A 25,013-nucleotide genomic window follows, 5' to 3' on the forward strand; every position below is an offset into this window, starting at 1 on the left:
TATAAACTTTTAATTGCAGAAATTACATAAATTTCAGACGCTATTGGGCAAGAAATTATGCAAACATATGCAGCAATTGCAGACAAAACAGTGAAGTGGTCTGTTACAAAATACCAGCAGTTTACACAAAAATCTTCAAAACATTTTCTGCATAACCTGTCATAGTGAGTGTAGTAGCGGTATTTGTTCTGGTGCAATGTCAATTTGAAAGTGGAAGTATCTGAATTTACAACACTGATGGTTTGCAACACACAATGTTTCTCGCCACCACCATCAGAGAAGCTGTTCCTCTTACACACTAACAGTGGCTTTTTACAACATCTGAACATTTCACATAGGAAGTGATCGAACTAAAAACTGTCTGTTGAATGAACAGAGTAATAGACATTTGTTCTTTAAAACAACCACAGTGTGACCTAAATAAGTCTAGACTGTGTGTGTGGGGCTTGGGGTGTTCATATCAAACCGGGGACCGCAGCTTTCATCAGATATCTGAGGTGAGTCTGATACGGTTTTAGGATTATGTGGATCTCTAGGATGGGATGTTTTGATCACTGTGACCCCCTTTTTGTGATTCTGGGTCACCTGAAGTCTCCCTGAGACATTTATGTCACTGACCACCTGAATTGGCCGGACAGTAGGTTAGTAGGTCCCCCGACGGGCACAGATGGTGAGAGATTTCACCTGATAACATGGCACATTGTGTCATCTGCCATCGTTAAGTAGCACCATTATGTTCAGGGATTTAATATGGACTAGTGAGGATCAATTTGTCATTTCTTTACAGGTTTGAACTCAAAACATAAATACAAGGGCTTCCTGAATTTAAAACCACTTATCAAAATTTGCCACGACTGCATTGTTCTCCCCTGGGGTTTTATTACCACGACACAGATAGTTTTCTGTTTGTTCACCTTCTCTCGCAAGCACAAGTAGGTCAGTGGATTAGAATAATTGGGTCTCGGGTTGCAAAGCATTTTCTTTACGTTCACTTATGGCGGCCAACTTTTATTGAATTGTTGTGACCCATTTTTGTGGTCAAGCAAGTGCATTCAGTGAACAATTCACATCCACGTCAAAGCAGCATGTGACTTACATCCTTCTTGTCTACTCAACAATGTTGGCCAGCCACTGTACGTTCAATCAATATGCTTTATGTTAGTACTACAAGAAACCTATGTTAGATGAGAGCATTACGTTGGCTTTGTTTTTTTGCAAAAAGATTCCAAGTTGTTTTTTCATTCATTCATGATCCAAATGATTCTTATAAAACTCAATCAGGACAAACACAAAATTTCTTTCCATCTCATATTTTTTATTTTCAGCATATATAACATCTGAACATAGAACATCTTAAATAATATGTGTAGGAGGACTTATCAAAGATAATTAATACATTCTATGACAGTGACAGAGGAATGGGTAATGAATGTGTATGTGCTGTCTCCAGCCTGCAGTGAGGAAAGTAGTGTTATGCGCAGGCAGAGATTGGGTGGCTGAGGCCACTGAAGTAAGACTTTTCTCGCTCGCTCATCACTTCAAAGTGCAGCGGCTGCTGGCAGAAGGTGCACTCTGCTGAAGAGTGGGGCTTCAGCTCCAGTCCAACCTCCTTCCAGGTGTGCACCAACCTCTCTGTGGAGGACAAAGAGGTCAGGTTAAGTTCGATTCATGACTGTCTACAGTCGGCTACAGTTCTCTGACGTGACACAGTTGCTATTCCTTTACAAGTCTATACATGGTTACATACTTCAACAAAACATCCCATGTTAATGACAAAATCTTCTTACCAACAAAGTATTTCATCATCTCAGGAGTGTGATGAGGTGTTGGTGCGATACGTAGAAGCTCTTCCCCCCGGGCGACAGTTGGGTAGTTGATAGCTTGTACATAGATGTTGTGGCGACTCATCATGAGATCACACACCAGTGTGTTTTTCTCAGCGTCTGATACCTACAAATGAAAACATACACATAGTATGATCAGAATAGAGCCACTTAAGAAGTCTCGGGCTATTCATAACTCTGTTTCATTTCTTAAGGAAATGAAAATTAGGAGGAAATCAGGCAATTACCCGAACTGGGATGATGTGGCTGGGGCAGTGAACCACAGGCAGCCCAGAGTCCATGAGCATCTGTCTGAGTAGCTTAACATTTCGTTGGTGTTTACGTCTCAGAGCGCGACCCTCTTCCCCTTTAAGAACCTGGATGGACTGTCTGGCTCCGGCTAAGAGCATTGGCGGGAGAGATGTTGTGAAGATGAAACCAGCTGCGTAGCTGCGCACAGTGTCCACCAGCCCAGCTGTACTTGCGATGTAACCGCCCACACAGCCGAATGCTTTACCTGGTAGAAAACATAAAATATGGTTACGCTTTTACTTAGGTGTTTGCGTCAGTTATACAGATGACTTTTAGTGTTCCATATCTAAAACTCATGTTGACAAAAACAGAATACAAATTGGGTCTTTTATAAATCCTTTCAATAAAATCTCAGAAATGAAATATTTCTGAAGTGGCTGCTGCAGAAGAAAAGGATTTGCTGAGCTCTCAGTAACTGTCCCCCCCAGCTTGAAAGCGACATACAGACACAGAGGGTAATTCAATAAGAGCGCAACAAGAGCCTACAGTCTCCTAGCAACAGCAGAGCAGCTCCTGCTTCCCTAAGCCCTTCGGCATATTGTGTGACACAGAGGGGACCTGGGCCTGACAACAAACAGGGCTTAAAGACTCCCCTCAGCTGAGAGTTCTAGTTTGGATTTCTGAGACTGTATCAAATGACAAATATACATAAAAGTACACAGAATGACCATAAAAATGTCTGCTTCAGCCATGTCAAGCCATTTCAAGTCACTATACTTAGTGCAGGGATTTTTTTAATTGTGATTGTATGCTGACCTAGAGTCCCAGAGATGATATCCATTTTCTGCATGACGCCATCCCTGTCTCCGATCCCTCCTCCTCTGGCGCCGTACAGACCCACAGCGTGAACCTCATCTACAAAGGTGATAGCACCGAATTCATGGGAAACGTCGCACATCTCCTCCAGTGGACAAACAGCACCTGTGTCAAGAAAAAGGGACGGAAGAAGAGATGAGTCTAAAAGAAAATAAAATGCAAAGTAGATTCCATCTGCCAGAGAGCAACAGGTATTTCAAAGTTAGTGTTTCAAGTATAATAAGGGGCTATTCCACACTTACCATCCATGGAGTGGACAGTCTCAAAGGCCACAATCTTCGGTTTTGTTGGGTCTCCCTTTTGTAAGAGCTCTCTGAGATGGGCCACGTCGTTATGGCGGAAAATGAATTTCTTAGCACCACTGTTCCGGATACCCTGAATCATTGAGGCGTGGTTCCCTGAATCCGAGTAGATCTCACAACCTGAAATATTTCAGAGGAAAAGGAGAGAAAGAGAGGTGTTAAAAACTTCAGAAGGCAGCTGTTAACACCCAGAAATGTTGGGTTTATGCAAACATGCTGATTTTATTTTCTGGCATACCAGGCAGCATCTTTGCGAGGGTGAAGAGGGTGGAGTCATTTGCCACAAAGCAGGAGGTGAAAAGCAGTGCAGCGTCCTTCTTGTGAAGGTCAGCCAGTTCTTGTTCCAGTTCCACATGGAACTTGCTGGTCCCAGAGATATTCCTCGTGCCTCCTGCCCCTGAACCATGCTTTCGTAAAGTATCCCTGAAAAAGGACAACATGAAGGACAAATGGAAAAGGTAAGTTCAAGCCAAATGTGAAACTACAGAAGGTTAAGACTTCAAGAGATGAGAACTCATAACTAAACTGTTACGAAGGTCAACTTCACTTCAAGGTTTCACTGCGGCAGGGAACAACATATCTGGGCAAGCACAAACATGTTTGTAGGAGGATAATGGGAAAACATCCCACCTCAGTTAGGCCTGAGAGGGTTAGGTGTTACCTATGGTGTTACTAACATTGTACACCTGCACACACAATGCACTAGTTCCCCTATGGGTGTCATGTTCTTTTCTATTATCAAAAGCTTTGTCTCAAACTTTTTTTTTCTTTCTCTGACTGAACATTAGATATGGAGAGGTGAGACACTTCTTAATCCAAAGGGCCCCAGTCAGACAGCATTTCACAGAACAAACAACTCCTTAGTTACTCACGTTATGGACTGCACCACCCTTGGGTGTCGACTCATGCCCAAGTAGTCATTGCTGCACCAGACAGACACCTCCCTCTTGTCCTCTAAAGAGCCTGTGAAGTCATCAGCCATGGGGAACTCAGAAGCCAGACGGTTCACGGTCTTAAAGACGCGGTAGGTGTGGTCATTCTTTTTCTCCACAATCTTCTTCTCGAAAAAGTCATCATACTGGAAGCGGGTCACTATCACGAAAAAGGAAAACAAGGCTTGCTTAGTGAATGTTGAAGTAAATGATGATAAAAGCCTCAGCTTATCTTACTTAAACCACTTCAAACATTTATTTTCAAATTAGTGTGTTTCTAAACAATAAAGCTGGAATAAAATGAAGTAATAAATCTGTTGTTAAAGTGCCCTGAAAAAAAACGTACTGCTTCCTGTCAGGTTATCCTGCAGCAGGTGAGACACCCGTTTAGGCTGCTGTTTCAGGAGAGTCTTCATCAGATTACTCTGCTCTCCCTCGCTTCCCTTTACGCTGCTGGCCAAAGATGGCTTCTTCAGCTGGGTTTGGGACACTTCTGCAACAGGTCAAGAGAAGACAGAGAAGTCACATCATTTGCATAAAGATCCAGACTGTACAATATGATAGTTTCTTTAAAAACCTCTTACCTTTCTTGACGGTGCGGACTTCCTGAACATCCTCTTGGAACTCCATGCCAACCTGACGGACCACACTGCTGTTCTTCTGGCCCATCTCAGCAGCCAGGAAAGGGCATTTTGAGGCCACAGCTTGGCCTGAAGGTGGCATGGGGTGCCCAGAAGGAAGCTTAGGCTCCACTTCTTGCTTTGGACCTACAAGCAGACAAAATTTGTTGGAGATTTAATACATGAAAGTAAAGAAATAAACAACTCCTCAACTCATTCAGTCTGTCATTAAATCAGGTGAGATATTTCTTAAATCTAAAGCATCTTAAGTTCAAAATAATAAAGCTACTCTTTGTTTTTACTCTCACCTTCACTGGCAGACATGGTGTCCTCTGTTCTCTGGTGAGAAGAGGACGAGGAGCACAGGGCCCGGGCCATTGGTGGAGCCATAGGCTTAGAGGCCAGCTCCATCATGATGGGACATTTCTGAGCGTAAACCGTCAGGGTCTTTTTGGTCTGCTGGAAGAAAGCCTGAGGCACACGAGCCAGGAATGGACAGCGACGAACGATCACATCCATAATCAGCAGCTGTGATGATGATTGTCTAAAAGCCTGAAAGGGAAAAAAACCGATGTAATTCAGTTTCTTGTAATGGAAACTCCTGAGTCCTTTACAGCATTGAAAAGCCTGTTTTGCAGCTCAAAGGCACAGTCCACGTTGGTTTCACTGAAGACTATTTTTTTCCTATTTAATGCTAATCAGTCCATCAATTCTATTCTCACTTGAAGCAGTATCAGTGATGTGTTTTCAGTACAGAGACTTGTTATAAAGCGATTACACTTTATGAGGTAAAGTGGTATTACATCAGGTGTCCGATGCCATTCAAAACACGTTACAGAAAAAGTCTCAGTCAAAGAAAACACAAATCTCACACTTATCACCAAGTATGTCTCTTACACACTCTTCCTCCTCCTGAAGCAAAGTTTACACATTCCTCGAAACAGCAATCGCTGTCATACCCCGCCTCCCACAGTTTCAGGAAAGGGGAAAAAAAACAGCAGTCTATAACGCATTCATACTGCTTGTTTTACCAACTTGAATTAAACTTTGTTGTATATATTCTTTAAAACGTCAATATGAGAGACTTGCATTTGTAGTTAAATCGTGTATATTTTCCCAAAGAGAAAAATGACACTCTACTTAGACGCTTTTCAAATTTAGTAGTGTAAATTTAAGACCCTTTCAGCAGCTGTAAAGCTTTTATAAACAACTCTGACAGGTTTTACGTGATGGCTGCCATAGAATAAAACGGTCATAAAGGAAGCGAGCAGAAGTCACGACTTTTTGCCTATAACCTAAACTGCCCTTTAAAATCACTAAATTAGCAAGCAAAAACGATCAAATTAACGCCTTTTTGTCAGAATAAAATTATAAAACTTGGCTGAAAGTCTTTTCGCTCGTATATTTGCCGGCTGAACGGGCTTACCGTCAGCTAAGCTGCTAACATTAGCCGAAAAGCTATATCCAGGGTGAAGAAGACGGTGGCGAAAAGTGACTCACCTCTTTAAAAACTTAAAACGTCAATATCGTAATCTTCTCGTGTCTTTGTGGGGTCAGGATAACAACAGCTTTTCTTTTCTAATGCTGAACTCTTCACAGAATCAATCTTTTTCGATGAGAGGGAGGATGACTGCTTCGTTATCCTGCACTGAGGACGAACGAAAAGGACGAGGACGTGCCACTGGTTATAACACTTAACAAGTCTCGCGATATTTCATCATGACGTCAAAGGGTCTCTTCAGGTAACCAGCCTTGGCTGAGTCACATTAATAATAAAACCCTTTACCACAGCTTGAGTATTTTTCTCTTTATATTTTTTATGGGGAGTTCTACTGATACGAACGCTATTGAAAATATATAACACATAATGCAAGATAGAATCAGGTTATCATTGATTCTGAAAACTTCCTGTTTCTAGGGAGGACACTAGGACACTGAGCCATGTCTGCCAACTGTGCCACACAATTGGCATCTAAGACTATTCCATTATGTGATACGAACCTAACCTTGACAGAGGGAAGCGTGCTGGATATCATACTTGACATAGCTCTAAATAAATTCTCAATGTCACCTGCTCTGTTATATGACACCAGATGAAATGGTTACGAAAAATCAAGGGTGGAGTACATTTCTTGTATTCATATGACCCCTGGTGTTGAAAATAAGATACTTAAAGTTGTGATATTTTAGTAAGGCTTCTTGATCCATTCATTTCTTTTTCTGATTTTGTGAATAGACCTAACTTTGCCATAAACAAGTGTGTTGGGTTTTTATTTTTGACATGGCTGATATGAAGTTTGATTGCCACCTCACAATATATAAGATTTGTTGATGTGGCAGTAATCCATGGGTGGAATGAGTAAATTTCTTGTGTTCATATGACCCCTAGTGTTGAACAGAGACATTAAACCTAAACTGGTTTCTTAACACACAGACTCAGAGCTGTAATATTGAGTAACGTTCCATAATACATGCATTTCTTTTTTGATTTTGTGATCAGACTTAACCCTGGATTTTATTCCTGACAGAGCTGACATAGCTATTTAATGTCACTTTAATGTATGAAATTTGTTGACATGGTGGGGAAAATAAATAGGTATTGTTAATATATTTCTTGTGTTTATATGACCCCTGGTGTTTAAAATTAGATACTCGAAGCCGTGATATTTGAGTAAGGTTTCGTAACCTGTGAATTTCCATTTTGTTTTTGTTACAGCAGATGTGTTTACTGAAATTAAACAATATTTTGCTGAATGCTATCGAAAATTGGGACTTTTTTCCACTGATCACATGCTTGAAATAAAGCACCAGATGCATAAAAAGTGTTTGAATTCAGCATAAAAACAGTTCACCCAAAGTTCAAAGTTAATCAAAGAAAAACTTGTCATTCTACATGTTCAACTAGTGTCATAACTTCGAGCTTTCTTTTAAAAACTTTGTTTTAGCTTTTTCAAACTATTACATGTTTCTATCTTATTTGATTGTTCATTTTATCCAGAATTTTATCTTAATTTTTGTATTTCAAATTCTTATTCTGATTCCAGTGAAAAACAGAGATAATTATTTTAAATTCTACAACTTCCAATATCATCTCGAAAACTTTCAGTTTATAAATGTAGGGGGGGGGGAGAAATGTAATCGTTAAAAATACAAAAAACAAAACAAAACAAAAAAAACAGTCCCCAACATCACAACAGAAAATTTGATTCGAATAAAATTTAATTTTGTTACATCTACACTGTACTTAAAGTTTGTAGACTTTCAAATATCATAAAAGAGTTTCACATCAATGCTTGAGAAATCAAATATCCACAGCTTCATTTATCATTTTTATACAACCAAAAAATGTACCACATGATGGTCTCATTTGAGCTCTTCCATACATTTAATTATGATATTTGCTGCCCTCTACTGAGCATTTTGGGTGTTGGAACAGCTTTTATCTGGCTTTTAGGCTGCTGAGTTTCATAGAACTTAGATTAAATTCAGATTTGAGGTTCAAGACTGTTATTTGCCTTTTCGACACTGCCATTACAGCATGTCATAAATATATACTGAAACCGCTTCATGCCATGATGCTAAGAGACACAAGTGGGTTTATAATCTATAAGAAATATCCAAGAATGCATGTACACAACTATAGCAGAAAATAGTAACAGGTGTTACATTGTTACACATAAGTTTGCCAGAAGCTTAATACTACAGCTTCATCATGTCTCATGAGCATTCCTGAAAACATTGAAAGAAAGAAAGAAAAGGAATCACTTTGAATCACTTGGCTTAAAAAATTGAACTTTTAATATAATATATCACACATTACATGCCAATATAATCTGGTATCAAATCCATACATTAAAAAAGGAAGGGGCAGAGCTTCTTGAGTGTCTCACAATCTCCATGGAGCCCCTTAACAGGCTCTTTAAGGCATCTCAGTGAATAAGAATGTTGTTGAAAAAAAAATCCACTAAGACAAATGAGAAGATGCTGTGAAGGAGGTTTATGAGCACACAGTACTCCAAGCTTGCAGTAGATGCCAGCATAAAGGCTGGGAAGTAAAGATACAGAGGATTCATAACATCAACAGAGAGTTTCCCCCAGAAGCTGGGAAAGGCAAGGTCATGGCATGAAATCAAGGACCTCTTGGGGGCTGCTGAAACACAAAGCTAGTGGCACTGGGTTGAGAGAAATACCCTACTTGGCCCATCCAGTTTAAAATATGGCTTAAGGAAGAGCCTGGGGTGCCAGGCTGCTTGTTTGAGCAGCAGTTTCTTGTAAAGAGTCCTGAATCTGAAATGTTAGGCTGTATCAAAACATCAGCAGGGAGATTATCTTTAAACCAGAGTCTATCACACTGCCTTACTTTCATTTCAGTGGTCAAATTTTCTTTAGATCTATTTATGTGATGTGCTCCACTTGCCACAAACATCTTAACTCTCATAGCTCCCACACTAAAGAGATAATGTGGCTGAGTCCACTTGAGATAGTGAAAACCAAGATGCATCACTCTTATTATTTCTTGTCTTCCAGTGTCATTGAACAGAGCTCTTGCCAGAAAATGGGATTGGATCTCATGTTGCCCATATATCAGACTGAATCCAAAACTGAGTTGTCAGAAAGTTTTGGAAGCATTTTTTCCATAGCCAAACCAAAAAAAAGTCAAGCAAGTGCCAAACAAGTTTGTAAACATTAGTTGAATAAAGTGGACTAGTGTCTGGTTAAATAGCAGAAGTGTAAAAAGATGGATCAACCTTTGGGTAGATTAGGCAACATTCTCGGACACTTGCTGTAACATTTTTATTACGTTACGGGGAAAACCAAAAATTTAAAAGTACAAGTATTAGTTATAAATATTTGTGTAAAAAGTACTCTTGTCCCGGAATTAAAGGGAATGAGGCTTTCCGAGTTAGTCAGTAAGTCTGCTTTGGACCCACATGTTCTACATTTTCAACTTTCTTTTTTTTATATAAAACTTTCAGGCGTCTGCTTATAAACACCGAATCTAAAGATGTTTTTTTTTCTTTGTTTGACAAATTGATCACAATTTGGCAACTGACCTCAGCTCTTGGGCAATCACAGCACTTCCAAGAAATGGTTGCAACATTAAAAAAAAAAATCTATACAATGTCCCTCGGCTGATTTCTCTCTGTGAGCATAGTACCATTTTATTTGTTATATCATCATGCAGTTTTGTTTGTTCATTTTGAAAACTTTACTTAATGTCTTTGTCAGAATTTGATATCCTGTGCAGAGGATTTTGGTTTACACTAAGTCTATTTAAGATATATCATAATGATGTGGTTAATAACAGCTGCATTCAAAAATAATAATAATTCAGGGCAGTGAGTTAGATTTTGTCAGTTAACCTCAGTTGTTGGAAAGGAACATCATAAATTGATGTTATATAGGAAATTATTTTCTTGAGCACCAAACTCGTCACAGTTTGTAACCTAGCACAGCTGTTAGGTAGTACACTTGACAGAGACGTGGTGAGAGTTATAGGTCTCGACAAAACCAGCGTCAGAATAATTACAATTCACTGATGGGGTTTTGCCTGTGGACGAAATGGCTGAAAGTTTTAAACGTCCAAAAACAGGCATGAGAGAATGATCATCGTGAAAGGATGGGCGGAACTTAAGCCGGGTGAGCCTGCGTATCATTAGACGATCTTTGCAGCAGACGCTCTTCTCCCCTGGCGTTTGAGACCACAGCCCCCAGTTTCCTGCCTGAGTCCGCGAGTAAAAGCAGACATGGCGTCAGGCCTCTGCTGTGCTGTTGTGTTGGCTTTATGTCTTTTCCTCCCCGCATTTGTATCTGGTGAGTGTAATTTTGAAACTCCAACTGTATTTCTTTTTATCCCTTATATGCTTTCTTGATGGTATTCAATCTAAAATTGTGTTTCTGCGTGTTTTAACGAGTAGCATATAGCTCAGGCGTTGCATTAGCTGTGTATGAGGGACCAAGTGACAAAATTCAGGGAGATGTCATTGACTGTTGCTTTGTGAACGCTTTTATTTAGTATTCTAATGTTGATTTGTGTCAACCAACTAAACTAAGTTATGTTTCTTGTTCATTTGGCCATTCCTCTTGAATGTCAACACCAGCCAATAAAGTAACGTTTAACATCAGGATTACACAGATACAGTGACCTAAGCCGTTGGTTTTTTACGTTTTCACTTTTTACGCCGTGAATAAGGGTTTATTGGCAAAATAGGTGATGACGTGATCAGCAACATCAATAACAACAACCGTAATAACTACTTGTGTAATACAGGGTTAATAATTAACTGTACAATTGTAGTCACAACCACCTGTTCATCATTACAAACAAACGTTTAAAATTTAACGCTGAAATTCGCTCTGGTGAAGGAATAAAACGGTTGGTCAGTCTTCATCTGAATTTTAGAAACGAGGAATTCAGGCTTTTATGTTGCTACTATCTCCTCTGTTTCAGGATACTCTATGGTAAAGTTATTTGATTTGAAATGCAATGGTTACACTTAATTTTTTTGATTTACATTATTATGCCAGTAAAAAAATTTAATAAAAGGGTTTTTTAGACTCCCATGGTCCCGAGATGGGAGTGCTCACTATCATCTTGAGATGGCCCCAGATATAAGTTAACTAGAAATACTAATGGAAAAAAACACATCCCCTGGCTCCCAGCCTGTAAAAGGCATTTGGAAACAATCAACTTCCGCCGATACCCTTGTTCAAAAAGATGATGTCATTATTGACCTGATTCAATAACAGCTTTGCGAACCTCGTATGGTGGTGTATTAAATCCAAAACGCTTACTGACTATTCTTTAATATAAACTCTGTTATGATGAATTGGATAAATGTAGTTAATTTTACTTCTTATACAAATGTTAGTCATGATCTGAAATCCTTTTATGATGATGAACATTAAGTGACGTAAACATGGGTGAATTATCTCTCAGTTCATGTGACGCAATTCTTATTATAAATTGTTATTTTTATTAAGTTGAATCAGCTATTTTCGAAGAAGTTTGTTCAAAAAGAGGAACATCTTAACCACAGGGATGTTACGGAATAACTGCTTCAGCTAAATTTGGTTGCCGGATTCTCAGACCGTGGATTTATTACGTGAACTGACTGAGCCATAGTGAAATTTTAATTGCATAAATTAATGATGGGACTTGATAAAAACAGGAAATAATTTGAGGATTAGTTAATTGCATCAATCACATTTTCATCTTGTTTCAACATTTGACAGGAGACGCAACATTTTTCCATTCAAATGGATTTTGGTAGATCACTGAACCAACATTTAACACTCAAAGAAAAATAACTGCATTTCAAGCAGGCAATGTTTGTAAGGCTCAGCTAATAAATTCAAGTTTTAAAGAACTTTTTGTAAACTTGAGAGTGGGTTGGCAACACCACGTGTCCATACTGTGTCTAGCTCTGGCGCCAAGGCACACAGCTACAGTCAATGGCCTCTACATGTCCAGCATTGAGGTGATTCTGGAGGATAGAATTGCTCTGGTGGGGTAAAAACTCACAACATTTATCTATACACACTTCCATTGGAATTTATTTTAACTTTAAAGTTTCCATCCACCGGGCCAAGCAACACCAACTTATCCATCTACTCTAAGTTGTTTGTTATTTGCCTGGGGTTGCACCTCTGGGGGATCCACCTTGTGTATTGCTATGACTGAAATGGCAGGAACTTGTGCTGTGAAAAAATGTGCCATGTTGTCTGGAACAATGCAAGAATAAATTACGATAAAATGGGGGGGGTTAAGCAATATTTTTTCAGTACCTAATTAATTGTGATTAATATGTTAAAGTCCCTGCCTTATTAGATAAATAGTTAACTGGTGAAAGGCTGTCCTTCTGTTAAGTTCTGTGTTAAAACCCTCCCTCAGTGTCTCAGTGTTCAAACCAGGAAGAATCAACTGGCACAGAACAGCATGACTATGAACTTTACAAATGAAATTAAACAAGCACCAAAACTAAATCTACACATCAAACTCACACCAAGTTTGCCTGTGTTGAAGTGAGATGAGACATTTATGTATTTCCTCCCATTGTGCGTCCTCTTCTGGTTAAAATCACCACCACAGCATGTCTGCAGCATTTTTGTGGCTAACTTCTCATGCTCCTCTAATCGGCATCTCTGCTCTGTTACAGCGGGGAGCAGGGACTGTGACTCCTACTATGATGCGTCCGGCAAGTACCACTCATCCCAGAAATGCCGCCAAGATTATTGCTGCGGGACCTGCTTTGACAGATACTGCTGTTCCGATAGTTTCTGGAGGCTTACAGAGGACAGACAAGACCAATGGTATACCACTTATGTTATCCATTTACACATGATAAAACTCCTCCCACTCACCCCAATTGACTGATATGTGTGTGTGTGTGTGGGTGTGTGTGAGAGTGAGAGAAATGCTCATGCTCAGGGTTTGTCGCTCTTCATTCCTGTACAATCACTGCAGAGTTCGGTGCTGCAGACTTTTTTGCATTCATTACGCACCAAACAGGAAGCAGCGTTTTCCTGTGCCCGACCACCCCCATGTATTATTGAACAACTGACAGCATACTTCTCTCACTTTGGATTGTAAGATGAGATACAGGGCTGATAATTTTGCACAGTGGGGACCCAGGTAAGAGACTCATTAGTAGCTACAAATCGGTGTGTTAGTTGTGCTGAGTGAAATTGTCTCTTTGAGCAGTTAAATGCGCTATGTGCGTCTTTTTATTAGCCATTCCGTCTACTTGTTTGAACTTGTAATTAAAAGGCTAAATTAATAATGTCTGGCTGTTTTTTTGTTTCTTTTTCAGTGGTACCTTTGATACTTATGCCGACTCACCTTTGCCCATGGTGGTTGGTATTTCTGGTGTTGTCGTCACTGTGCTCATCTTCATCTGCTGCTGTGTCTGTCCCTGCTGCTGCCTGTATAAGATGTGCCGTAAGCCAAGACGTAAGTAGCCCTCCAGTAATAACTGATGTTGTTAATTGTTGTACTTGACACTGTTAGTCACCAAACCCTGGTATCATTTGTTGAGTTTGATAATTACAGATGCTCGTGTATGAGGAGCTCAGTATAGTCTGTGTTTTATTAACTAAAGGAGTCAGCAATATGACTGCAAAGATTTGCAGATCAGTGACCCACTTTTGATTCATATTTTTTCTTAGAGGGATTCAAGAAAGATGTCTGAAAGATGTGGACAGTGTCGTGTTTCCTTTGGATTTATAGATCTGGATTTTCATGATGAGGCAATAGAAGTTCAAAACTAGCTGCATGATTTAGCGTGATAACTCTAGAGTCTTTTTCCACCCTGTTTGTACCACATTTAGCCTCGAAACAGCTCTGGTTTATGAGTTCACCAGTTAAATCCAGATAAGTTTCCACTCTGAAACAGAGCAGGGTGTGGTTTCAGGATAGATGGATACCTAAGTGAGCTGAAAAAGAAAGTGAAAGTTACAATACCTGTAAGAATTCTGCATTGCACCTGGGTCTCTATGGCTGGGGATTTCCTTGTTTCGTTAGCCAAGAATGACTGGAGAGAGTTGACAAATGCTCAAACAATCCTTACTTTGAACATTTTATTTTTTTTTTTTAATTTATTCTACTGAATTGAAGCATTACAAAAGTCCAAATGTTGGCTGTATCATTGGGTATAAGTGTGAATAACTGTGATCTTGTTACTGTTTTCACATTGAGGTTTGTGCTTTAGGCGCAGATGAACTCATCCAAAGACATTCTTACACCTGAACTCACACCTAACTTGCTTGGAGTAGCCTTAGAATTATTTTGAAAATCTGCTTAACCTAAAAAGATAAGAGTTTTGAAGTAATGTTTTATCAGTGAATTATTTCTAATTGTCTGGGAATAATCAAGACTTTAAACAAGAAGGTCAGAATAGAAAGTAGGGTTAGGGTTAACCCTAACCCTAACGCGTAACCATTATAACAATGCAAGCTTGTGGCCATGTGCTGCTTCGTCTGAACTTGTGATGTTTCCTCAATGCAACCAGCAAATACAACTGAGCTCTCTAGCTTTTGAAAACTGCACAACCTACACACAAGTCTGTCTGTGTTTTTAGATGAACAAGTCAGACTCTTGGTTTCCAGTGTGTTGGAGTTTTTGTTAAAAGAGAACATCAGGGGACTCATTTGAGGTCTGTTGGCCCACCCACCACATGACTTTCATTACTGCAGTGGCTCAGTCTTACTGAGAGCACAGAGGTTGAGACACTGTCAGAACAAACAGGTTTAACATTCTTTAAATCCCACACCTAAGTTTTTTTTAGTTACAATGTTATCAGTAGTTACTTTCAACATGTAACTTATTGGATGAACTCAGTTCACAGCTGTAAAGCTGCTCCTGTCAGGCTTATATTTGTTTTTTTCCACATGCTGTGCAGAGTTTCATTCAGCTTTCATGTGGTGATTCTGTGGTGAACAGTGCATCCTGCAGGTTAGGTACTCAGATGAATCATCACTGATTATTCCTGCTCAGAGTTCATGTCTATTTTAAATACTCCGGTTGTTAGAACATCAGAAAGCTATAGCTGATTGTCTTCATGCTGCTGTTTGGGCCTGTCTCTGTACAACAGACTGAATCTGAGCACTGATGTGAACAGATGGGTTTTCTGCCTGTTGGTTGGTATTTTTCTGTGCAGTTATAGAAAAAAAGTGAAATTCTGTGAAATACACCTCCCTTGGTTGTCATAAAGAAAGTTTATTTTGTGTGAAATAGGCTCCCAGTAGTTAATTTGAGCTCTTTCCATACATGTCCTGCCACCATAAATACACCCCCGCAAAACTAACCAGAGGCTGAAAATAGTCCTCAGCAAACACTCTTCAATCCTGTTTGACTAGTGTTTGCTAAAAACTACAGCTGCCATGCTGTTTGAGTAAATAGATGCCCTTGTATTAAGGTCAGTGGTTTTTTAATTATGTTATAGCAACTCTCATGCTTGTAGCTGAGCAAAACAGACAGTTATTGACTACAACAAAACATGTAACATCAAAATAACACAAATGTTGACATTCTTTTGTAGTAGTTTGATTAGGAAACAATCTGTTGAGGTTTTCAATCTCACTTTGGTCTCTTTTCATTTCATCATTATCTGACATCCAGATTCAAAAGATAAAGACATTTATCAAAGCCAATAAACCTGACATTAAAGGGCAACTCCGTTTTTTTGACACCTGGACCTTATTTATTGGTGTGTGCATGCTCATATACTCACTCAGACAAACATCATGATGCTCGGAGTCCTTCAGAAGTTATTTAGATCCAACCGATTTTAGCCGCACCTAGCGGGGGCCACGGCAAGGGAGCTTCAGCGCGGGACATGATCTATGCAAAATCGCTCATTTCGGCTATATTTTTTCATCCATCGCCAGTATTATCATAAAGTCAGCTCGTCTACCGTCTTCAGACTACGACTTCGAGTTTGACGGTTGTCCTTACCGGTTTGAGCCTGAGTACATGGACGAGGAGCTCCATGAAGGAAGGATGCAGAGGGAGAGAGACAAAGAGCTGGCTCAAGAACAACAAACAGGAGCACGTCCACGACTCAATGCAAACTGGTGGTGCGCTTGTGGACAGTGTTCGCCAATGGCAATAGAAGAGGAGTGTGTTTGTGATAACGATGGATAGCGATGGATGAAAAAATATAGCCGAAATGAGCGATTTTGCAGAGATTATGTTCCGCGCTGAAGCTCCCTTGCCGTGGCCCCCGCTAAGTGCGGCTAAAATCGGTTGAATCTAAATAACTTCTGAAAGACTCCGAGCTTCACGATGTTTATCTGAGTGAGTATATGAGCATGCACACATCTAGAAATAAGGTCCAGGTGTCAAAAAACCAGAGATGCCCCTTAACCGCAGGTTTCATTCTGATGAATACCACCTGTGCATGAGGAAGTGCTCCAGCATTTTACTGATTAATCAGCATAGAAAACACTTATGATCTGCCATCAAATACTAGGGCTGGGCGATTATGGTAAAAATAAAAATCCAGATTATTTTAAGTGATATTGAAATCACGATTATTATACACAATTATTCATTTATTCAAAAACTTCAGTACTGATTTAAACACAACTTTAAAGAACCAGCAAGTGGCACATACAGTATTATTGATACACATAAGTCACACACACTTGCTGTAGCTGCACATGGAACACAGAAGAACTATGACGCACAGGAACTTGCATACATCACACTGTGTGGCATATTAATTGTTTTTCTTCGATTATATTGCTTTTATGATTGGCAGATGGCAAAATTGAAATCACGATTAAAATCCGATTAATTGTCCAGCCCTATCAAATACTGCCGCATGGTTCCACTTTGAGGCCAGCACAGTAATAAAAGATGATTGGCTTCATAGACTCTAAGAGCTGAAGTCTTAGTGTTACTTTTTTGTAACATAGTATACCTGTCAGGGGACATTAAGGTCCAGATATTGTGTAGAAAAAAACGTAAAACATTATACCATCTTAAGGGGCAGGTCATATAGATATGATCAATTGATTGTCTGTTTCGGAGCCGTTATGTTTACTGTTTCTTGTTTCATAATGATTTTGAGCATACCATGTTAAATTAAGGCAGATATAAAATCCTGCTGCAACTAAGTAAGGATAGAGAGACATGTACGGCTAATGTGCAGTGTTTCTGGGAATGTTGTAACTACAGGAAGCATGATCCCGCTCAGGGGACCAATCACAGGGCTTGTAGTCTGAATTGTTTTAATGAGTAATTAAATTTGCAAATTGGTTAACCCCTCATTTACTAATTACAAGCAACCCAGGCCTTATTGTTGGCTCCCAGCATCTCAAAATATAACATTTTTCTGAGCTTATTAGGTACATATGACACAAATTGAGTCTAGTTAGAGTCGTTTCACTAAGAATTAGATAAAAAAAACACTGGCTTAGTTTTAAATTTTTGTAGGAAGATCCTTGATCAGATCTGTGTTTTATTAAGACCTAATTGATAAATACAAGAAAATGTTTAAATTCCACAATATCAACAAATTCTGCATATCCACAAAGAGCAAATTTACAACCAAGCCTTGCTCTTTTTTGAAAAGAGAATTAAATTTAAGAATTGAATTTGTTTGTTGAAAAGCCTTTCTAGATCCACAGTGAAGAGGCATGGTTGTCTCTTCACTTTGTTTCTGATTGCTCAATCCTCATAAAAAACAAACTGCGTGCATCCTCAGCTCTCTCCTGTGTCACAGGGTGGGTCTGATTCCACTTTATGCCTCTGCAGCCTTCCTCTGTGCCTTCAGGACATTATTTCAGCAGCCAGGTTTCCTCCCCTGCTCTCCTCTCTTGTGTTCAGACATGATCCCTACCCTGCTTTTCCAAATCAATTGCTCAAAACTCTCCCACAGCGTGGGAAAACACCTGAATGCTCTGGTGTCGACACCTGAGCGTTCCACACTGCTGCAAACAGAGCACGCTCTTCACTTCCTGTAAGCCTGCTCAGCTTTTCTCAGCTGCTTGTTTCTGGCAGGGAGCTGTAGTCTAACACACGAGCAGGAATGTGGATTCCACAACGCGGGCTGTTGCTTGTCGGGATCACATCCCGGAATGTCAGAGCTCCTCCCACTGTGAGTCACTGTTTCCACGACGACCACAGTGGGGGAAAAACTGCAGATTATCCCACGTCATTTGCAGGAAGTGGCCATGATGACTCCCACTCTTCTGGGGGAAAAAAACACATGGTGTGGGGTGGTGACTGGCACAGGCACACACACACACACACACACACACACACACACACACACACACACACACACACACACACACACACACACACACACACACACACACACACACACACACACACACACACACACACAGCCATGTGTTTTTTTTTTTTACCCATGGAGCTTTTTTTAAAGGATACACTCTCACTCTGTCTCAGTTTGACTTTACTTTCACAGGGATGGTCTGGTCATAGAATGGAAGTACTCATCTCTCCTGCCCCTGCTTCTGAATTAAAAGTGTTCACGGATTTAATCTACCAGATTATGATTTTTCACCCAGTTTTTCGTTTCGTGTGCCTGGTTTCCTTATACTTTGGAATCAATAATGTTTAGTCTTCACCATAAATAGAGCTGTCTCCTCCTTGATGTAGGAATATTTGCTATGGATATAAAAAAAATGACCAAATTCTTGCATCTCCAGGTGTTCAGCTTGGTTCGGTCTTGTTTCCAGACAGTTTTAAATCTGAAAGGCAAAACTCAGGGCAAAGAAATTCTGCTTTCGATATCATTTGTTTGTACAACAGTATTCTGGCTGACTCTGACGTTTCTTTAAATACAGTAAACAAGACAGGGCACAGTCCCTGCTGATCTCTTTTACTCAATGAGTTTGGCTCCCTTTACTTTTATTCTTGCTCTTCATTTGCACTTAATTCGTTTTGATGAAGATTTGGCAAAATTAAAAAATCTGTAATGCTCTTAAAAACATCTATCATAAGATCTCTGGTTAGCCAGATTGAGAGCTTTTCAGCATCAAAATTCAGCAGCACTGCCTAGAATTATTAGATACAACGTGTTTTGTCTGTAGCTGAGATATATCCTTGTAATAAAGACTGACCATGGCATTTTGTCCCGGGGAGTATGCTTTTTGACATTCTTATTGTCAAAAATGTTAGCAAATATCCTTATTTTTTTTAGATCACACAACCATTCATATGCTGTGGTTGTATTCGTGGCTTTTCTTTATTGGAAACTCTGATCTGTACTGCCTATCTTGGCAAGGACAGTAAAAAGAGACTTGAAAAAGAGACTTAAATTTATTTACAGTCTGATCTTGGTATCAAAAACTAGGTCTGAATTCAACTGCAAAGGATCAGTTCGTTTGGCACATCTGTGGAGTTCATCTATTCAACTACAGTTAGAAAAGCAAAACATTAGTTGCCTCATGCTCATGTGAAGGAATTAAGATTGCTGAATCATTACTGATGTTGGAACAGATCAGCATCCGCATTAGCCGATACCACAGCCAAGGTTTCGACATCATCTTGACCTGCCTTTGGTGTTACAAAGATCACGGCTGTCCCCTGGATGGGAAGTTTCATGCCCTTCATTCTTCAGTACTTGGTTATTTCCCCTCTTAAAACATTTATATTATCTTTCTCTTTTTGTTCTTATCTAAGGAGCTAGAAACACAATGTGTCATGAATTTAAAGTGCCAAAATGAAAACATCGAAGTGCTCGAAGTGCTCATCGAACCTTTGGGTGACATGTATTTTAGTTCCTGTTTCTACCTGCAGGGTTGCAAAAAGAGGGGGAGTACAGTTTGTGGCTTATTGCTGTTTCAGGCTCCGTTCAGTTTTCTGCACATCACTGCTGGACAGTTTATACAGTTGGCAAAAAGCAGAAGTGAGGAGTTAAGTGTTGAGGACTTATCTGATTGAAAACTGAGCTTCTGTTTGATTATTCATGAGGGTAATAAGAAATGCATGTCATGTACAGAAGTGCAGAAATGACTAACTACCACATTAACAATAGAAACCGCATGTTTCCCATCAGACTTACTTAAAGTAAGGTTTTCTGATGCAACCATTTTCTTCATGCTATGTCTGTCTTCTCACATGATCATGGTTTGTTTTTGCCCACAGCTGTGATCGCTACCACCACTCACACCACAGTGGTCACCTCCACCCCTCACCAGTATCCCCAGCAGCCAACTGCAACACCTCAGGGCACCTACCAGGGCTCCCAGTATCCACCCTATCAGCCCGTACCTGCACAGCCTGGTTACGGGGCCCAGCCTGGTTACGGAGCCCAGCCTATGCCACAGGGCTACGGTGCTCAGCCCATGCCACCTTACCATGGACAGGCTTTCACGGCACCACCACCAACGTATCAGGAAGCAAGTGAGTGTGGAGTCTTATCTGTTTTGTGTTTGACAGGATTTAATGTGAAAACAGCTTTTCACTGTAAATACCTGTTTAAAAGCCATGTTGGAAATATAAATCATCCAGATTAAGTCAGCACCCAATTAAGAGCTCCAGGTTTTTCTGGACTAAGACAGTTTTCATCAGTGATTTAAAAACTAACGGCTGATGTCATTCTACCCTGTTTTAGTTTTGGGATGTTGAAACAAGCTATGATGTTGGCATGACTCATCCATACGCAGATCACATGCTGTGCTGAAGTAATGTCAAGTGGAGTATTTCAAAACGCAGGTTATTATTTGGCATATTTACAGAAAGAGCAGCTGATGATTATCATCAAAAGATCAGACATATGAAAACAGGAGACTTAGAATGAGGTGGGGCAGGACACAGTGCTGTGTGTGTTAAGGGAGGGAAGCTGTGTGTGCAGTGTGTATGGGAAGACAGAAAGCAGAACTGAAATAATAAGCAGAGAAAATAGAAGACACTCATGAATAAGCATTAAAATAATTTGGAGAACAATGAATCGAAAGCAACCCATTAATAGAATTTGAACTTTCTCTTATTTTTTCAGAGAAAACAACCAAATGCAATGTATCTGACCATAGTCCCGATTAAAATCATTTTATATTGCCAAATCTCATTCAGATTGTCATCATACGAAAAAAAAAAACCCTGTTCAAATCTTCCAAAACTTATGAGGAATCCACTTATTGAAAAACAAATAAAAAGCAGACTACTTAAACAGAAAGAAAGAGCAAAAAAAAAAAGAAATTCAAATTCTGTTTTAGCATTTATACTCAAACATGAAATTCACAAGGTGCTGATATGGCCTAGCACATCAGGTTGGTTGCCCCATGGAGCTCTTGAGCGGGTGGCACAGATTTGGATCCAGTCCGTCACTCCCTTTTCTCACCCTGTTTCCTGCTCCGTCCTCTGTCCTAAAAAAGACAAAACAATGACATGAAAGATTAAATAATCTGGAGGAGCCTCATTCTCCCCACTGTCTATAGTTAAGCCCCTGGTGCCTCAACTGGGACCAATTGCATAAAAAGAATAACCGAGGATCATAAGTGTAACCAATCACCCTACAAATGGATTTCAAACATGTAATACACTTGGCAAGAAACCCTGGGTCAGTGCTGTCACTCATCGAAAAGAGAAGAGGTTTATCATTGTTTTGAAATGATAAAATGGTCAAAGGAGAGATAAAGAATAAATAATTCAGGGTTAAAAGGAACTTCTTCACCTTCAATTTGACTTCACTTCTCTTAAAAAATAGATGATCTATGAACACTCCTATATGTAATGAAACAGTGACCCCCTCTGGTGGTTATGTGTTGTGCATGAGTCTGTAATATGAACAAACAAATTATACAATACTGGCACATGTCCCTCTGGTTTTATGATTTTCCAAAGCCAGTTACTAAAGTTAATGGATTGATAAAATTACATAATTTGATCAGATTATTGTATTTCAGTGTTTTCAAATCCTCTCCCACTACAATACTGAGCAGCATCAGATAAAGTATTAACACACAAAACATAAAGGAATAAAGATCCAGGAGTAAAACACAGTGTTAGCATAGGGTAAATCATCCTTTAAAACAGGAAATGATATATTTTTGTCATTTTGTTGGGCTCAGTTGGTGTTGTGGTTTATTTCACAGTATTTTAACCTCTCCTCCACTTCACGTTTTTTTTCTGTGTTACAGCTGGTCCTGCCTACCCTCCTAACCCCATGCCTTACAGTCAGGCTGCATTCGGTCCCAACCAGCCATCATACCCTTTGCAGCCTCCCGTCCAGCCGCAGCCCAACGCTCCTTCTGCAGGCCCAGACTACCTCTCCCAGCCAGCATACAATCCAGACTTTGTCGCACCACCGCCCAAGACAGGATAACTTTCCACAGCTCTAAACCATCAGCCACTTTAAATGTGCTGCAACATTTTTTGAGCTTGGCAGAACTGGAAATGTGTCACATGAATCAATGCAAGAGTTTTCTCTTCTTGTCTTGATTGAAGTTTCTGTGATTAAATACGGAAACAATGTGACTCATTTGCAGTGTCGCATCTGTTGAAGAGTTGCCAAGTGAAAATGTTGATACCTCTTAGCTTGTATTGCATGGACTTATGGTATACAAGTTGTGAGACTGTTGTTGGGTTATTTTTTATACTGCTTAGTGGCTCTGTCATAGTCATTCTGAATTATAACACATGAAACCACTGCAACTCATTCTAGAGTAGATGAAGTTTGTTTGATATTTCTGGACCTCTGAACACGCCTTGACTTCACCTTCATAGAGAACATCTCTATTCTGAACCTGCCTGATCTCATGATCTACAAGGATTCAACCACTGAGCTCCATATGTTAGGCTTGGATGTCACAGGCACTGCCTCAAAATCATTACTTTCTGCCATTTTTCATCCATTTGACAAATGCTTTCAGCTTCTCATATTGTTTTTCCCCAGTGCCTTTGTTGTAACATGTAAGTTTTGTTACATCCAAACAAATGAGTATGAAGTGTTCAGCATGGAGGCCTGGTTATGTTTATGAGAAAACATAAACTATCAAAACCCAAAAGAGTTCTTTAGTTTTCTGCATTTATGTTAACCAGGTTGGTAAAGGGAAATAACTCAAGAAATTCCCAAACAATAAAATTAACGCAGTCAGTTTCAAATATCCTGAACCATGTTACACTGAAGGAGCAGCCTTAATGAATCAGGATCTGTTGTGCCAGAGTTATACGCTGGAGAGTAAATTATTTTAGAGTTGGAAAAATATTGTAGCAAACTGCTGACTTTAAGCCCTCTGGCTGAAAAGCGAGGGTACATTTGTTCTTTCATTTATCACCTATGATTGTCAGTTAAGTGTGACAGGGAAAAATGTTATTTTAAGAAATGGGACAGGTGGTTGTGAAGAAAGGGAAAGTTTACATCCAAGAAATGAGTATTAATTTAAAGGGAGATTTTGTATTAGCGTATTCTAATTATTTTTCTTGCTTAAGTTTTTCGCCATTCATTGTTTTCATTCTGAGCTCTATCCAGCATGTCACACTGAGCTAAAAGCCTTGACAGCTTTGAATGAAACAACCAAAGGTAGATTCTTCTCACCCAGGCAGACTCGTAGTCCAGTCCTTGGAAAAAAAAAAAAATACAAACCTCTGAAGATCTACAATGCAAGAACGACTGTGCCTTCTGTGTCTCTTTCCCTACTAATGTGTTCCTGTAATCTGCTACAGTTCCAACTCACTCTTTGTGGCTGTGCATGAGTGTGTGGTGTTATTTGTTTTTAATATTCATCATAAAAGCTTAAACTCACCATAACTTGTCAAGTTATATTTTGTTGTGCTGATTATTCTGCCATCAAATCTTGTAGCCTTTTAACTTTAATTTATAATGTTACAACCCAAACTGTGTGAAATATTAACTGTTATCCCTTTTCTGAAATGTTTGTCACCATTGCCGTCGGTAGCCTGAACTAGCATTGCAGTCAGCTGTAGTTTTTTTTTTTTTTTTGTATTTTTTTATTTTGTTGTTGTTGTTTTCACCAAAAACCTTTAAATCCTTTTTTTCTCATGTTCACCCACAGCAAAAACCCCAACTTCTGCCTTTTGTTGACTGAAATTACTTGACAAGATTCTACTTAAGTGTCCTTTTTCATGATCCAAGCTTAACTCTGAGAAGTATAGTCACATCTCATGTGACAAAATAGACATTTTTGCTTTGAGCTGCACTGCTTAAAGTATTTAATTTCATTGTGAAGTCGCTTGATATGGTCAGAAAACAAAGTACTCCACGTTGAATGAAGTGTGTAAAGTCAGGCATGGTTTTAGCCACATCTGTCCTGTGGTGTATTTCATTTTCCCTGCTGAGAGAGGAACCACATGCCAGCCACTGAAAGAGGCTGAGGCTGATGACCTCATGAGTCTTTTATTTGTTGGGAATGTGCATACGACCAATCACACGTTTGTCTATGGACATTTTAGGCTTGCTTCCTGTCTTATAAATGTCTTCGCCTGTAACTTCAGTCTCATAGCCAGTCTTGATTCTCCAAGTTGACTTTAGTTGTAGTGTCTTTGACGTGAGTATGTGTGGATTATGCTATGAAAGAAACATACCAGCAGAGATTTATTCTTGTTCCAACTTTTTTTTGTCTAAGAATAATTGTTCTTGATGCTTCTTGAAGAATATAGTGTATGAACATGCTTTCCTTTTGTAAAAAAAAAAAAAATGCACCACTTCTTCTGCAGAGTTCAATAAAGATATATTTTAAGTTCCCCAACTTTGGTTATTGAATTTTCAA

The 25,013-nt window shown here is 39.5% G+C and overlaps 2 protein-coding genes across 3 annotated transcripts; one reads left to right on the forward strand and one right to left on the reverse strand.

Moving 5' to 3' along the window:
• Positions 1–1,303: 1,303 nt before the first annotated feature.
• On the reverse strand, positions 1,304–6,481 carry alas1 (aminolevulinate, delta-, synthase 1). Of its 2 annotated transcripts, none has more exons than XM_074680554.1 (11): positions 6,306–6,481; positions 5,114–5,357; positions 4,770–4,952; positions 4,532–4,678; positions 4,126–4,345; positions 3,492–3,676; positions 3,194–3,373; positions 2,892–3,056; positions 2,072–2,340; positions 1,788–1,950; positions 1,304–1,632 (listed from the first exon to the last, which is right to left on the reverse strand). In XM_074680554.1, exons 2-11 carry the CDS (start codon positions 5,322–5,324, stop codon positions 1,472–1,474), a joined length of 1,884 nt encoding a protein of 627 aa, XP_074536655.1. In that variant the 5' UTR covers positions 5,325–5,357; positions 6,306–6,481; the 3' UTR covers positions 1,304–1,471. The 2 variants fall into 2 exon arrangements, with proteins under 2 accessions (XP_074536655.1, XP_074536666.1); XM_074680565.1 differs by lacking the exon at positions 6,306–6,481 and having other exon boundaries at positions 5,114–5,183; positions 5,219–5,356.
• Positions 6,482–10,472: 3,991 nt separating this feature from the next.
• LOC141808749 (protein shisa-4-like) lies at positions 10,473–23,868 on the forward strand. Its single transcript, XM_074661780.1, has 5 exons — positions 10,473–10,619; positions 12,965–13,118; positions 13,619–13,758; positions 20,431–20,688; positions 22,425–23,868. Exons 1-5 carry the CDS (start codon positions 10,553–10,555, stop codon positions 22,607–22,609), a joined length of 804 nt encoding a protein of 267 aa, XP_074517881.1. The 5' UTR covers positions 10,473–10,552; the 3' UTR covers positions 22,610–23,868.
• The last annotated feature ends 1,145 nt before the right edge of the window (positions 23,869–25,013 follow it).

Source organism: Halichoeres trimaculatus, unplaced genomic scaffold (assembly GCF_033239565.1).
Source record: "Halichoeres trimaculatus isolate MK-OKI-2021-1 unplaced genomic scaffold, fHalTri1.1 fHalTri1_scaffold_1, whole genome shotgun sequence".
In the NCBI taxonomy this organism is placed as follows: Eukaryota; Metazoa; Chordata; class Actinopteri; order Labriformes; family Labridae; genus Halichoeres; species Halichoeres trimaculatus.